The following is a 13311-nucleotide window of genomic DNA, read 5'->3' on the forward strand; positions in this document are numbered from 1 at the left end:
TGCCGGTAATGTCGTGTCGTGTTTACGACGCCTCGGGAATTTTTTTGTGAAAGGTAGCAAACAAAAAAGTCAAGAAGGGCGGACTTTAAATACACTACATTATGGCGCTTGACTCCTTTTTTTTTTAGCTTTGAAGCCGTGTTAAATGCACGAGTTTAATGATAGCGTCAGCTAAGCAGCTGCTTCGACTTGTGCCACATTTTTAATTGCCTGCACTTAAATGGCATTATGAGCTGCCAGACGACGACGATGACGATGATGATGATGATGTTGCTGTTGCTGCTGAGTTGACTTGTCTGGCTTTGGCCTGGTTTCAGCGTCAACGCAGCGAGAGCATTTATTATTTTTTCCACGTCTTTTGCCATGCTCTACGCTGGCTTGGCTTAATTGTCATATTTAGCTGTGTGTGTGTATGTGTGTGTGTGTGTGTGTGCGTCAAGTGGTAATTATTTAAGCATTATTTCAGTTGCAACGTGCTTGGAGGAGCCAAGTGCAAGGTCGACCCACAAGTTTATGCAAGTGACGCATGGCAACGTTGGCCTTTGTGGCCGCCAAAGCAATTAATGTGGTCAACAAATGTGTCACCAGGACAGGACGAAAAGGACCTTGTCACAAGCCACAACAAAATGTCGCTGACATTTTGTGTAAATGCTATTTTCTGCCACAACAGTGTTGTAGAATATTTATTCGCCCCCAAACCAGTCGCAAGTCGGTCAAGGCGACTTTAAGGCACTGCTAAATATATATGTATTTACCACATAGTAGTCCATTAAATTCGCAATTGACAATCGAATGGGCAATCAAATGTGACATGAACGCATTTGCCACGCTAAATCAGAAACAAGTTCAATTTTTATTACAAACTGTTAACGACAATTGAATGCGCTTCTTGCGGGCAATTAAAGCATCCTTTATTGCTCTTTAACAAAAATGTCAGGTAATAAAAAAGCAAAACATTTATTCGTTTGTTATTCAAAAGGGAGAGAGGTGCACAGCTTTTGATAGCAGCCAAAAACGAAAATCGTTGACAAACATGGCATTATACTCGCAGTAAAAGCAGGAAACGGAAATTCCACCAATTTGCTTGATTTCCTTTTGCTTTCATCCACAACACCATGGACATTTACTATCGCCAAGTGTCATTCAGTTAGAGGGACTCAATGGCAGAATGGCTGCCAGGTGCCTCTACAAGTGAGCTGTTTGGCTTAACATCAATCGTGTTTAGTCACTTGTCGTTTTTGGGGCATATAACACTTAATTGTAAGTGCGCCTATGTGTGTGTGTGTGTTTGTGTTTGAGTTTGAGTTTGATTCGCTGTTGCATGTGAAAGTGAGCGGAAAAGTTGTTGACACACACACAACAAATTGAATTGCATACAATTGTAATCGACTCGTTTGGCAGCTCGCTAACATCAGAGAAGCAAACAAGTTGCTGACAATTTAGTTTGTTTTCTGTTAAATTGTAAATGGCAGAAAAAAAATGTAATGGAAACGAAAATGTTTCGTTTAGAAAAGCTGTAGTCATTATTAATTTGATTGTTCTGAAGTCTTTAATATTTATTTTTTAGCTTAAATGTTATGTTGTTATTTAAATAAATATAACAGCTAGTGTATTAACATTTATTTGTTCATTTAACTATTTATTTTCTATCAATACAAGCTAAGGTTTATAGTATAAATTATGGTGCTTGTCCCTAAAATCTCATTTTATTATTTTTAATTTACTTTTTATGTACAACTAATTTATTTCGAATTCAATTTCTTATTATTTAAAATATGTGTATCTTTATTCCTTTATTTATCATGAATATTTAATAGTAAGCATAACGCTTAATGATAACATTAAAGTTTAACATTTAATTTAATTATATTCATTTTTGTCTAAAACAATATGCATTTTTTTTTTGATTAGTCTACAATTTCTAATAATTGAAATTCGCATATATTTAAATTTGATGTCTTTATGAGATTCACAATTTATGCGAAATTTATGAACAATAAAAATGTAGCTTTTTATTAAACTTTTTTTTTAGAATAATGTTATGTGAATTTATCTAATTAAAACTCGAAAGAGAATCAGCAACTTAATTTTCTATATAGGTTTCAATTTCCCTGACTTTTAACACGATTTCTAATTACTAAATGAGGCAACCATTTTCCTATTTATAGTATTATCAAATATTCTCATTTTACTCTGCACTATCTCATACTCTAGCTCATCATAAATTCCCATGAAATTTATCAAATTAAATGATGACAGTAACAAGAACCATGCGAGAAATTCGAAACAATCCAAATAACGATGCGTTTATTTTAGCGTGTTGTCGCAAAGTTTGTTTAATTCAGCTATTTATTTGGCAAACTCAAGCGTAAGTGCTGTGTAAAATGAAACCCGCGAAATTTGCATTCGAATTACGAAATTTGTAGTTTTAGCCAGCGTATAACGTTTATTTTCGACTAATGCGAACTTTGACTGTACAAATATATATATACGAGTGTGTTTGTATATATTTAACTGGTGTGGTGTAGTTTGCTCATTGTTAGCACATGCCACATGCCTCCGATGCCACACGACAGCCTGCCACCCGCAACAACACACAAAAAAAAAATAGAAACAACTAAGAAAGCAACAGTGGAGTGTATTCGATTGTAAGATACCCGCTACCCTCTTTGTATGAAAGCAAAACGGTGCGGTATTATTTTAAAAATAGACCGAAAAAATACTTAAAAATATACCAAAGGCTATATTTGACAGACGGACATGACTATATCGTCTCGAATGCTGACGCTCCACAAGAATATATATACTTGAAGGGACAGAGATGACTCCTTCTGCCTGTTACACACATTTCTTGGAGGCACAGCCTACCTTATGGGTAGCGAATATAACAAGCAAAGGCAAGAAAGGGGAACGGTGCGGTATATTAATATAATACTACATTCAAAAAAATACCAAAGAGTTCAAAGCAACTAAGATGCAACAATTGAAGCTGTTTTATGTCATGTAAAATTATTTCTAAATTACTTCTACAATTTTTAAACGATCGCTACCACATTTTCAGGAGTCACCAAGTCCTGTGGAAATAACTATTACACCTTAATACCTTATACGGACAAACTGACTGTTGGACATGGCTATTGTCTGTACACTTGATTTTGATCAAGAAAATACATATATACTTTATGCGGTTAAAGAAACCTTCTTCTGACTACTCTAAACATTCGCTGAAGGCAAAAAGTTATAATACCCTTCTACACTATGTGATGCGGGTAGAAAAATGCCGATGGACAATTGTCTGCGTGTGAGTGTTGCTGTGTGTGTGTGTGTGTGTGAGTGTTGCTGTCTGTGTGTGTGTTGTTGGCAGTTTGGTTGATTGCAGCCACTGACACATGGTCGCTCAGCCATTTTGTGAATATTTTTGGGGCGTTTTTGTAGAAGACGAGAGGCGAGAGGCATAGAAGGATGTGGGAGAGTGTTTACTTCTGTTCGCTTATTTTGCTTTAATGACATTGTTTTGTCTGTTGCGTGTTGAACGCAAAAAATAAAAGCAGGCCAGCAAAACTAAGAGACACAGAGAAAGAGAGAGAGAGAAAGATAGAGAGCGAGCTAGCGAGCAAAACGCAAATCAAAACCAACAGCTAGCAGAAAATGTGGTGGAAAATATTTGCGGTTGACTTGCACTGAATGCCAACGGGGGAAAAAGCTGGTACTAACCATTTTACGGAGAATTCAGTTAGCTGACTTTGGTTGGTTGCCCAACATCAATTGAGATACTGCACCGACTAGAAACGGTGGCGATTGTTCAAGCCTTAAACGATTTATTTTGCATCAAGAGACTTTCAAATTTTGATTTGCATTTTTGTTCTAACTTGAAATTTGTTTATTTAATTTAATCAGCTGTGCTCGTTCAACCAAAATGCAATTCTCATTTTATTTTAATGAAATGTTTTGCCTCGCTTGGGGCAAAGAATAAATTGCATATTATATTTATATTCATGGCCGAAGGAAAACCAAAAAATGCACCTGGAAATTGCATTTCAACTTAATGATGTGCACAATTTCCGGTTCATTTCCTGTCAACAAATTGCAAGCGACAACATGAAAAAGAGAGTCAACACATATGTGAACTGCCTGCGAGGCGTATACTTAATATATTTAAGGAGATTTCTTTTAAAGACGAGGAAAATACTTTTGCAGCAAAAGTAGCGGAAGAATTATTTCCTTTTAGATTGTCATTTTTTTCGTACATTTTTTTCAGTGTTCGTTCTGCAGCGATTCACACAAATTGCATTAGTTCTGCACACATCCGGCTAAGCTATTAGAAAATGTAATTTATGATTACGGCTTTACACGTTTTTATACACGAACACACGCCTGGGAAAATGCATACAAATTTTTGCCAAGAATTTATAGTCGCATATTCGCCAGCATTATTTCCGCTAAACCAAATGCACTTTTTACGAGGCTAGCGTCAATAAAAGTGCAAAATTTATGGCATCGTTTTTCCACAGTTTTCACGCCTTTCACAGCAAAAAAAAAAGGAAAAGAACAAAATAGTAATACAAATCTACGAGCGGACAATAATAAAACGAAATAAATCATGCATCTGAAATTGTAGTTTTGATATTGTTTCCATTGTTATTTTGCTTGTAAAACTTTTACAGCGGCAACTTAAAACGAGGCAAATGCAGTGCAAGTTGACACCTGGGCAATTGCATGAGTCAGCTAAGCTGCAATTGTTGGCTGTAAATTGTAGTTGACGTGACAAAGCCAGCACAATATACATATATTGCGCATACGACACGTATGGCTTTCAGTTGAAAGCTTTGTGCAAAGTGAAAGCATATCGTCTTACTCAAGTCAAATATATTTCTATATACTCTTGTTTATTTGCTTGGACATCGAGTTAATTGGTTAATCAAACGTTATCATTAGTTGATTATCTGGCCAGCAAAATGTTCAAATAATTTAATTAATTAAAATTGGGAGGCTATAATGAATATCAGTAGCAAGTATACGCCATTCTATAAATACACACACGTTCGCAATAAAGCCAATTAAATTTAATTATACTTTGTATTTGAGAACACAATCATGACCCTGGGACTTAGTATGTGTGTAGGATGATATGACTTGCACTTTGTTGCGTATACGCAATACGTGTGCTTTGGCTAGCTTGTCTTGCTTGCTTATTAAATATTTAGTTGGTTAAAGTGGTCAATTTCCGTAGGTCAGAGTTCAGCTCAACTTGTGCAGGTCGAAGTAAATGAACAGCGGATAATCTCAGCGAAGTTCTTGTTATAATTAGAAGTTGCTCAAGTTCTATGAAACCCTTAATTTAAAGTATTTATTTTAAACTATACTATGAGAAGCGGGTATAAAAATAAGTTTTTAAAATATTCATTACAAGAAGTATCAGCAGTATAAAAAATAAAGAAATCTATAAATATAAATTGATACTTTTAAATATCACAACTGTATTTCTGGAAATAACAATCATAAAATGAATATGGTTGAAACTGCGCAACAAACTAAACCCCGAAGCAAAGTTTTGTATTTCTCTTGAAGCGAAGATGCAGCCACTTTATCGATTGTTGAATGTTTACTTGCAGAACTACAATATCAAACAGTTGACGTACAACACTCGCTGCGGGATTTCACCCACTTAATTGTGAGCCACAAACGCAAACGCAAAAGCAAACTGTATAAACAGCAATTGCTGCAGCTGCGTTATTTTATTGCTAGAATTCCCATATTGCATAGTTGTTTATCTATACTATTGTATACGAGTAAGTAGTAGAAAGACGTCTCAGCTGCAGCTGCTGAGTATTATAATCAAGACATAGTTCGTGCCATTAGTACATTCAATTCAAAGCGAATGAAACAAATCAACATGTCTCGGCTCTACACGTACCATTTGAACTCTTACTCCACTACTAGAGATATATAATATATCTCTTCCTCTCTCTCTATCTCTATCTCTATGTAGTGTCTGTCTATCTATGTGTCTGCTGGAAGATGCATGTCTCCGGTTGCTATAATAAATTACGTCAGCATTGTTGTCGTTCTTGAGCGTGGCAGTGCATACAAATGTGCTAATTTATAAGCAAAACAATTAGTTATATGCAATCAAACTAGTTTCCAACTGAAGGCAGCACAACAACAGCACACACATACATGCATAAGGGTGGGAAACATGTACATGATAAAGGCACAACGGAAGGAAAGTAATTTTCATAAGAGCACACTTATAACAGGGTGTGTGTGTGAGTGCGAGCGTGTATAATTATTTAGTTTCTATTGCGTATACGTCATGTTGTGTTGTGGTCGAGAATATGCTTAGTCTGCCCACAGGAAGCACACAAAGTACTCGGCCAAAGAATGGGTTCGTTTTCCCTCCACACAAAATTCGATGAGTCATGTTGTTTTGCAACAGTTGCACGATGGAATCTAGTCAGATGAGTAATTGACTTGCCGCCAAACTAGGATTATTATTATTATTATTATTATCCGCTAGCCAAGAAAGACAGTTTGCCACAACTTGCCACATGACAGGGCACACCTTGGCAATTGCGTGTGACAGGCAGAGTGCAATTGGCAGGCGTATATTGAACATGGGGACAACACATATTGCGCATACGCCTCATGTGTCAACACTTTTTTTAACACACACACACACACGCAGACGGACACTTTTCTCATCTTACAACACACAGTTTGCTCAGCTTCTCAGTATCAGCTCAGGGCTTTCAATGCCAATTCCAATTGCTTTTTCCTGTCTGCGGCAACGTGTCACGTGCAGTGCTTAGCACAAAATGCTATTTTGGCTTTTATGTTTATGCTTTTGGCCGGACATTGTGTGTGCGCTCGCATGCTTAATATTCTTCACAACCGGGCACAAGAGAACACAGCACACACAACCTTGTGTGTGTGTATTACAGCTCTGACAGGTGCGTGTCGTCTTCCATAGTCTGTGACATTTATGCAACATTTATTAAGTGTACATTGCCAGCAGAAGACACCGCCACCGCCACCGCCATAGCCACAGCTGACAAGCATGGGCCACATTTTCATTTCCATTCAACACAGTCAACTCATTTGGTCTGCTGGATTTTTCGTAAATTAATTCATGCCAAGGCAACAACCGCACAAACACACAAAGACTCTGCTTGTATTTATTTTCAGGTTAAAGAAGACGAAATTGTAACTACGAAATTTTCAGTTGCCTACTTTTGTGCGCACTTGTTGCCTCTTACCTTAAACAAATACAGAATTTAAAATCAAGTCAAGCAAACAGACTTTATTGACTGCTCCGAAGTACTTTGTTTATTCACTTCATTGCACATAATGTGTTCTGCTCAATCAATAGGCATTTTTCGGGGACAGCACTAGTGTTTGTTAATGGGAACGCATGGGAAGGAAAGCTGAATAAGAATGTGTAGTTATCTATAGTCAGCTACACACTTGGATGCATCTAGCTGCTGTACATAAATTGATTCCAAACGTTTTGTCTTTAGTTTTGGTCGATTTAAGCTGGAATTCAACGATGAAGAGTTGCTGTTAACTTATTTGTATACCCGCTACCCATAGGATAGAAGGGTATTTTAACTTTGTGCCAGAAAAAATCATCTCCGACCCCATAAAGTATATATATTCTTCATCAGAGGCAACAGTCGGAGACACCCATCTCTCTGAATGGGAAGCGGGTATCTCACAGTCGAGCATTCTTGACTGTAACGTTCTTACTTGTTATATTTTTTGTTTTTGAAATAAGTAATGGTTAAGGTGTTTCAAAACAATATTCTTCCTTATGAACACCTCCAGACGATTCGAGATGGCACTCGTTATATCAACATACCATATATACATTTCGCTATATTTTTCTTACAGTCGCACTCAGTATCCAATTTCGTCTCGACACTAGTTTTCTTACTAGTTGAATCTCAGTTGTCTATGTTGACTTAAGCTACTTAAAAACCTTAAGCCTACTTAGCATAAATGCGTTTAAATTCATTCACTCAAAGCACTCTAAAATTGAGGTATAATTATCAAGAGACACTCCCACATTTTCAAGTTCAACTAAAGTGAACTAAATGACTGTAATTTCAAGGGCTTAAGCATTTAGTTTTGGCCTGATGAAAATGTCAATGTACACTTTCCCCGCAGAGCAGCTAAGCAGGAGGCCTATAATTTTGAGGGCTGTCAAGCATTTGGCCTTTTATCACACATACGCCCTGTTGCACGCGCCAGACTACTTAATTTTCAGACTGCTGTCAATGAACGCAAAATTTCATACAATACAAATTTGGAACATAAGAAAGCTGAACTGAAGCCGCGAGCTATTCATTAGCATTTGATGTTGCAACAATTGGAATTTATGTACCCAGAGGACCGTGATAATTGACAAGCCAAGGGAGCAATACCATAATTCATTCACTTGGCAAGTAAACAAGTGCGACTACGAAGTACTTTTGCCAAGTTGCCAACTTGAATGATGATTTGCTTTATTGTGTGTGAGTATGTGTATGTCTATGTGTGTGCGTAGCAGAAATCGCAGCCAAAATTCATGTAAAGGTCAAAAGGTTTTCGGACCACGAAAAAGCTGCCAAAAACCAACAACACAAAACATTGCCAGCAAAAAAAGGGTTCGCCACAATAAACTTACGTACATTTATTGGGAAAGCTGTCAAAACGTTTTATGCTCACACTTAAAGTCGCTTTTATGTCAATTCTCTGGAAAATACTTTGTATACGTTGTTTTTCCAAAGATACAAACACACAAACCTTTTCCCTTGTTGCCCCTTCGAATTTCTGTGTTGATTTAGTTGCTTTGAGGTAAAACGATAATCGTTTGATTTTGTAAGCGACTTGCTTATTGTTTTGAATGTTTTGAAAATGATTTGCATACGTTGCGTATGAGTATTGCATGATTTGAGTAATTGTTCAATTGTAATTTAGGTATTGATTTCTTAATTGACTAAATGAAGTAAGCTTGCTTAAAGTTGATTAAAATATTTTTGGAATTTGTAAACATGATTCCAAATTTATTGTCATAATCTATTGTCTCCTATCGTAATTTAAAAAGCAGAAGGTCTTTATTTAAATTAGAATATTTTTATCTGAAACTCTTGTATTCTTTTATCAGATTCATATTTGGCAGTACCTTTGATTGTAATTTAAACTCAATGTTTTAAACTACAATTATATATGCTTCTATAAAATCATTTAATCAAGTCAAAACGTTTGATGTTTACTGCCTTTTAATTAATTTATGTTAGCAACAATATAATCTGAATTAATTACAGAATATTAAATTGAATTAAATGCGTTTCGGGCAATTAAAATTACACAAACAAAAGCATATTTACAACATAAATATTAATGCAAAATTGATTAATGAAAACAAGTATTTGAAATGGATATGCTGAAACAGTAGATGCGCTATATTCCATTAAAAATGATAATGTTTAAGCAAGTTAATCACTCCCTATTGCAAATTGTATGCTGAGTATAAAAAGGGTACAGAAATGTGCACTTAATTGTTAAATGGAAAAGACAAACAGGCAAATTCATTAACTGACAATCAACGCAATTAATTTATTTTCATCTTTGCAATGGTTTTTTCCCCCTTCAATTTCATTCACTAATTTTCACTTTTCATAAAAGAAGTCTCCTTAAATGCGCATTAGCTGTCGATGCGCACTCTGAGGCCATTTTCTGTTGAGTGAGAAGAAAAGGAAATCAAAATGAAACCCAAACAAGGCGCAAGTTAATTGAATTTATTGTTGTCCTTTTGCTGTTGCTCCTGCCTTTTGTTTTCGTTGTGCTTTCCTCGCCTATATCCTGCACCATTTGTTAACATGCATGGAACGCAGCTCAAAAATTTGGTATTTTAATTTTCGCATGTTTTCCTTCGTTTTTGTTGTTGTTGCTTCTGTTGTTTTGTGTTTTTTAGGTTCTTTTGTGTTTTGGCTGTGAATTTGCGCCAGCATTTTTATTTCCACTGCGTAAATTGGTTTTATTTCGCCCAGGCACGTGGCCAGGGACAAAAGAGCAAAGCTTTTCACTTCAGCTTTTCACCAGCAATTTTCACTGCCATTTGTGCGCTGCTATTTCTGCGTGCGTGCGTATGTATGTAAGTGTGTGTGTGTGTGTGTGTTTTCCCGTCTGGCTTAGGTATTTATGTTCATTTGTCTGGCTTTAATGTAGCCGTGCCAAAAAGAGGTTTACTTTCCGACATTTGGTTTTTTGCACCGCATTTACTTTACGGTTATGTGCGGTCTTTTGGTTTTTTATCCATAAAAGAGCTGCTTAAAATATATTAGCTAAAAAGAATTACCTGATGCCATTTACCTGACCTTTTATAGAGCATTGCTTGCGCCCAAGTTTAATTCAATTTTAAAATATATCCAGAATGAAAACTTTATCAAAATGCTAAATGCCCGAGTTTTCAACTTGGCACTTGACATTTTTTTCTATTAAACTTTAGCTGCAATTTCCTTCTAGTATATTCATCTCCTTCGTTGTTTGCAAGTTTCACTGGAGTTGCATAAATAACGTCAACATGTTGAAATTGCTTTTGCAATTCAAATTTATGCAGCTTTAGCTAATAGACTCCAGGTGGAAATAAAGTGATGCGAGAATAAACAAGATAGCATATTTTGGTGTAAAAGAAGCACAATTATACTTTGATAGTTCTTGGCAAGTTGTTGAATTGTTTATGCAACTTTAACCAAAAATTCAAGTGCTCTGAAAATCAATAAAAAAATATATGTAATTCCAGCATGCAAATGACAAGAGTTAAAACCGCAAGAAACAAAAACAAAATCTGCCGTAAAATAAAAAAGCAAATAAAAAAAAAAGACATGCATATATGGATTTAAGCGTCTCTGTGTTTTATGTTGAATAAATCCGCTTAACAAGCGCAAATGCGATTGCAATGCTACAGGTCCCCAAAGTAACGAGTAAACAGCAAAGACAGGGAATAAAGAGGAATTTGTACAATTGTTTGACATGTTAAATATATGTGTGAATATATAGCAAAATAAGCTTCAGCCATTGGGCATTCAAATAAGTGTTTTTTTTATCCTGTGGGGTTTACACATTTAAAAAACTAAAAACTAAAACTAAAAGTTGAAATCACATATACAATTTTCATATTTAAAATACACCAAAATTATGGATTAATTATTCTCTTTTTCCAGCAAAAAAAATAATTATTTATTATGAATTGAATATGCGAATAAATCTGAGATTTGTAGATTTGGTTTTGCTTTTCTTAAAATTGACTTTTAGCGTTCTAGCGAACGCAGACATCATTCATTTTTAAATGACTATTTGAGTGTTCAAAGCTTCGCGTATTTCATGGAATTCTTGCTTTGCTTCTCTTGCCTCCTTTCAGAACCCTGCCATGCGTACGAACCATTCAAGTGTCCCGTCGATGGTAATTGCATTTCCATACAATATTTATGCGATGGTGCGCCCGATTGCTCCGATGGCTATGATGAGGATATGCGTCTTTGCACAGCGGGTAAGTACGACGAACTGTGAAAGTTTTCGATTGGATTTGCAATTGCAGCGCATAAATTACGCATACGAACTGTTGGCCACAAGACATAACAATAATTAGTTTGCAAAACTGCAGTGAAACAAGCGCAAATAATTTAATTAATCTGGCTATTTGATGTCTTGGCTTAATCAATGCCAAGCGAAATTGTGCCCCCTAGGAATGCAATCAAAAATCTGGCACAACATTTTCGATTGAAGCTTAAAATTGGCAAAATGTTGCTACCAGAATCCCGGGCAGGAAATTAAAGGCCGTATTCCAATTAAGCCTGTTAGAGTCATATGTGTATGTGTGTGTGTCAGAAATGTCAAGGACACAAATATCTTACATGGCCAGCAGGCCAAACGCTGCCAAATCCAGAGATTGGGCTACTCAGTTGAATTTGTAACACGATGTTGCACTTTACAAGATTTCGCACACAAGTTGCCGACTTTATGTTCGTGTAGTTCTTCTTGGCCTGAATCTAATCAAATTAGCCCTACACACACTCACACACACACACAGAAGCAGTAGCAGCTGAAAAACTTTTGCCAGCAAATCAAAAAGTTTCAATTTTGTCGTCCAGTTTTGCACGTTGAAAGTTTTGCGGCATGAATTTAATGTGTAAAACATGCCGCAACAAAACTTTTCGACAATGACTGAGTTTCACCGAAAAAAAAAACAGTTGATGGATGCAGTCTTCATATTGTATGCACAGCTATGAAAAAGAAATGCTTCAAGCTACGTAAACTTTCATTTAAATTATTAGCAGTGATTAATAAGCAAGTTTCTTTGTTGTCTTTCAATTTAACTGGATATAAAATATACTTTTCACATCAATCAAGGACACAGTTGCTTACTCAAAAGATAGTTTATAGATGCATGTCACAGAACTATGTCTTCATATTGTATTCACAGCAATGAAAAAGAAACTTTTATATCAATTATTAGCACTTAATGCCAGTTTCTTCGTTTTCTTTAAATTATTCAATTTTCCATATAAAAGCCACAACAGTTTAGTCAAACAAGTAAGAAAACTGCAGTCGAGTGTGTTCGACTGTGATGTACCCGCTAAATGTACCGAAATTATACTGTAAACTACTAAATATAATATTCGTAAGACTATTTTTGATTTATCGACATTCCGCTTCATGAAAATTATACCGTATAAAATATACCAGATTATCAGTTAACATAGGAAATATGATAATAAAATTCCTTAATCTTAGTAAACTTTAATTTAAAAATTGATATGCAAGTTTCCTAGTAATATTAAAATTTAATTTAAACACTTTGCACATCAATCAATGCCAGAATTTCTGACTCAATTATTAAGTACCTTTCAGATAAAAGTTGTGACATCAAGTCACCCAAACAATTGTTACACAAACCGCCATTAAGATATTTGCTGGCCTATAAATAGAGAGTCAAGAGATAAATTTTAAATCTACAAACAATGCGCAAATTGAGCGTGTAATTTTGTGGGTGGCAAACTCGCAGCAAAAGGATGAGCGAAACTTTAAGCAAACGGCAAATTGTTGCCACTAATTGCCACAATTTAGTTGACTGAAAGTCGCGACGAAGCGAAATGCGTTGCCAGGACAAAGTCAGGACGCCAGTTTGCCGTAAATTTTCCGTGTGCCATTGTTCGGCAAAAGAATTGCCAAGGGACGCAGAAAGAAAAAACTATTTTCGACAATGAAATCATTTACAAAGTGTCGGTCGCAAGTTATAGCAGCAGGCTCAAATATCTTTGATAAATTATG

At 35.8% G+C, this 13311-nt stretch overlaps 1 protein-coding gene across 1 annotated transcript in view; it reads left to right on the forward strand.

Moving 5' to 3' along the window:
• Window positions 1-13311, forward strand: part of LOC132786005 (IDLSRF-like peptide) — a 74928-nt gene that overhangs the window by 52661 nt on the left and 8956 nt on the right. Inside the window, exon 3 of the mRNA XM_060792364.1 lies at window positions 11402-11530. Within this exon, the coding sequence (XP_060648347.1) occupies window positions 11402-11530 (129 nt within the window). The remainder of the gene's footprint in view (window positions 1-11401; window positions 11531-13311) is intronic.

Source organism: Drosophila nasuta, chromosome 2R (assembly GCF_023558535.2).
Source record: "Drosophila nasuta strain 15112-1781.00 chromosome 2R, ASM2355853v1, whole genome shotgun sequence".
Lineage (NCBI taxonomy): Eukaryota > Metazoa > Arthropoda > Insecta > Diptera > Drosophilidae > Drosophila > Drosophila nasuta.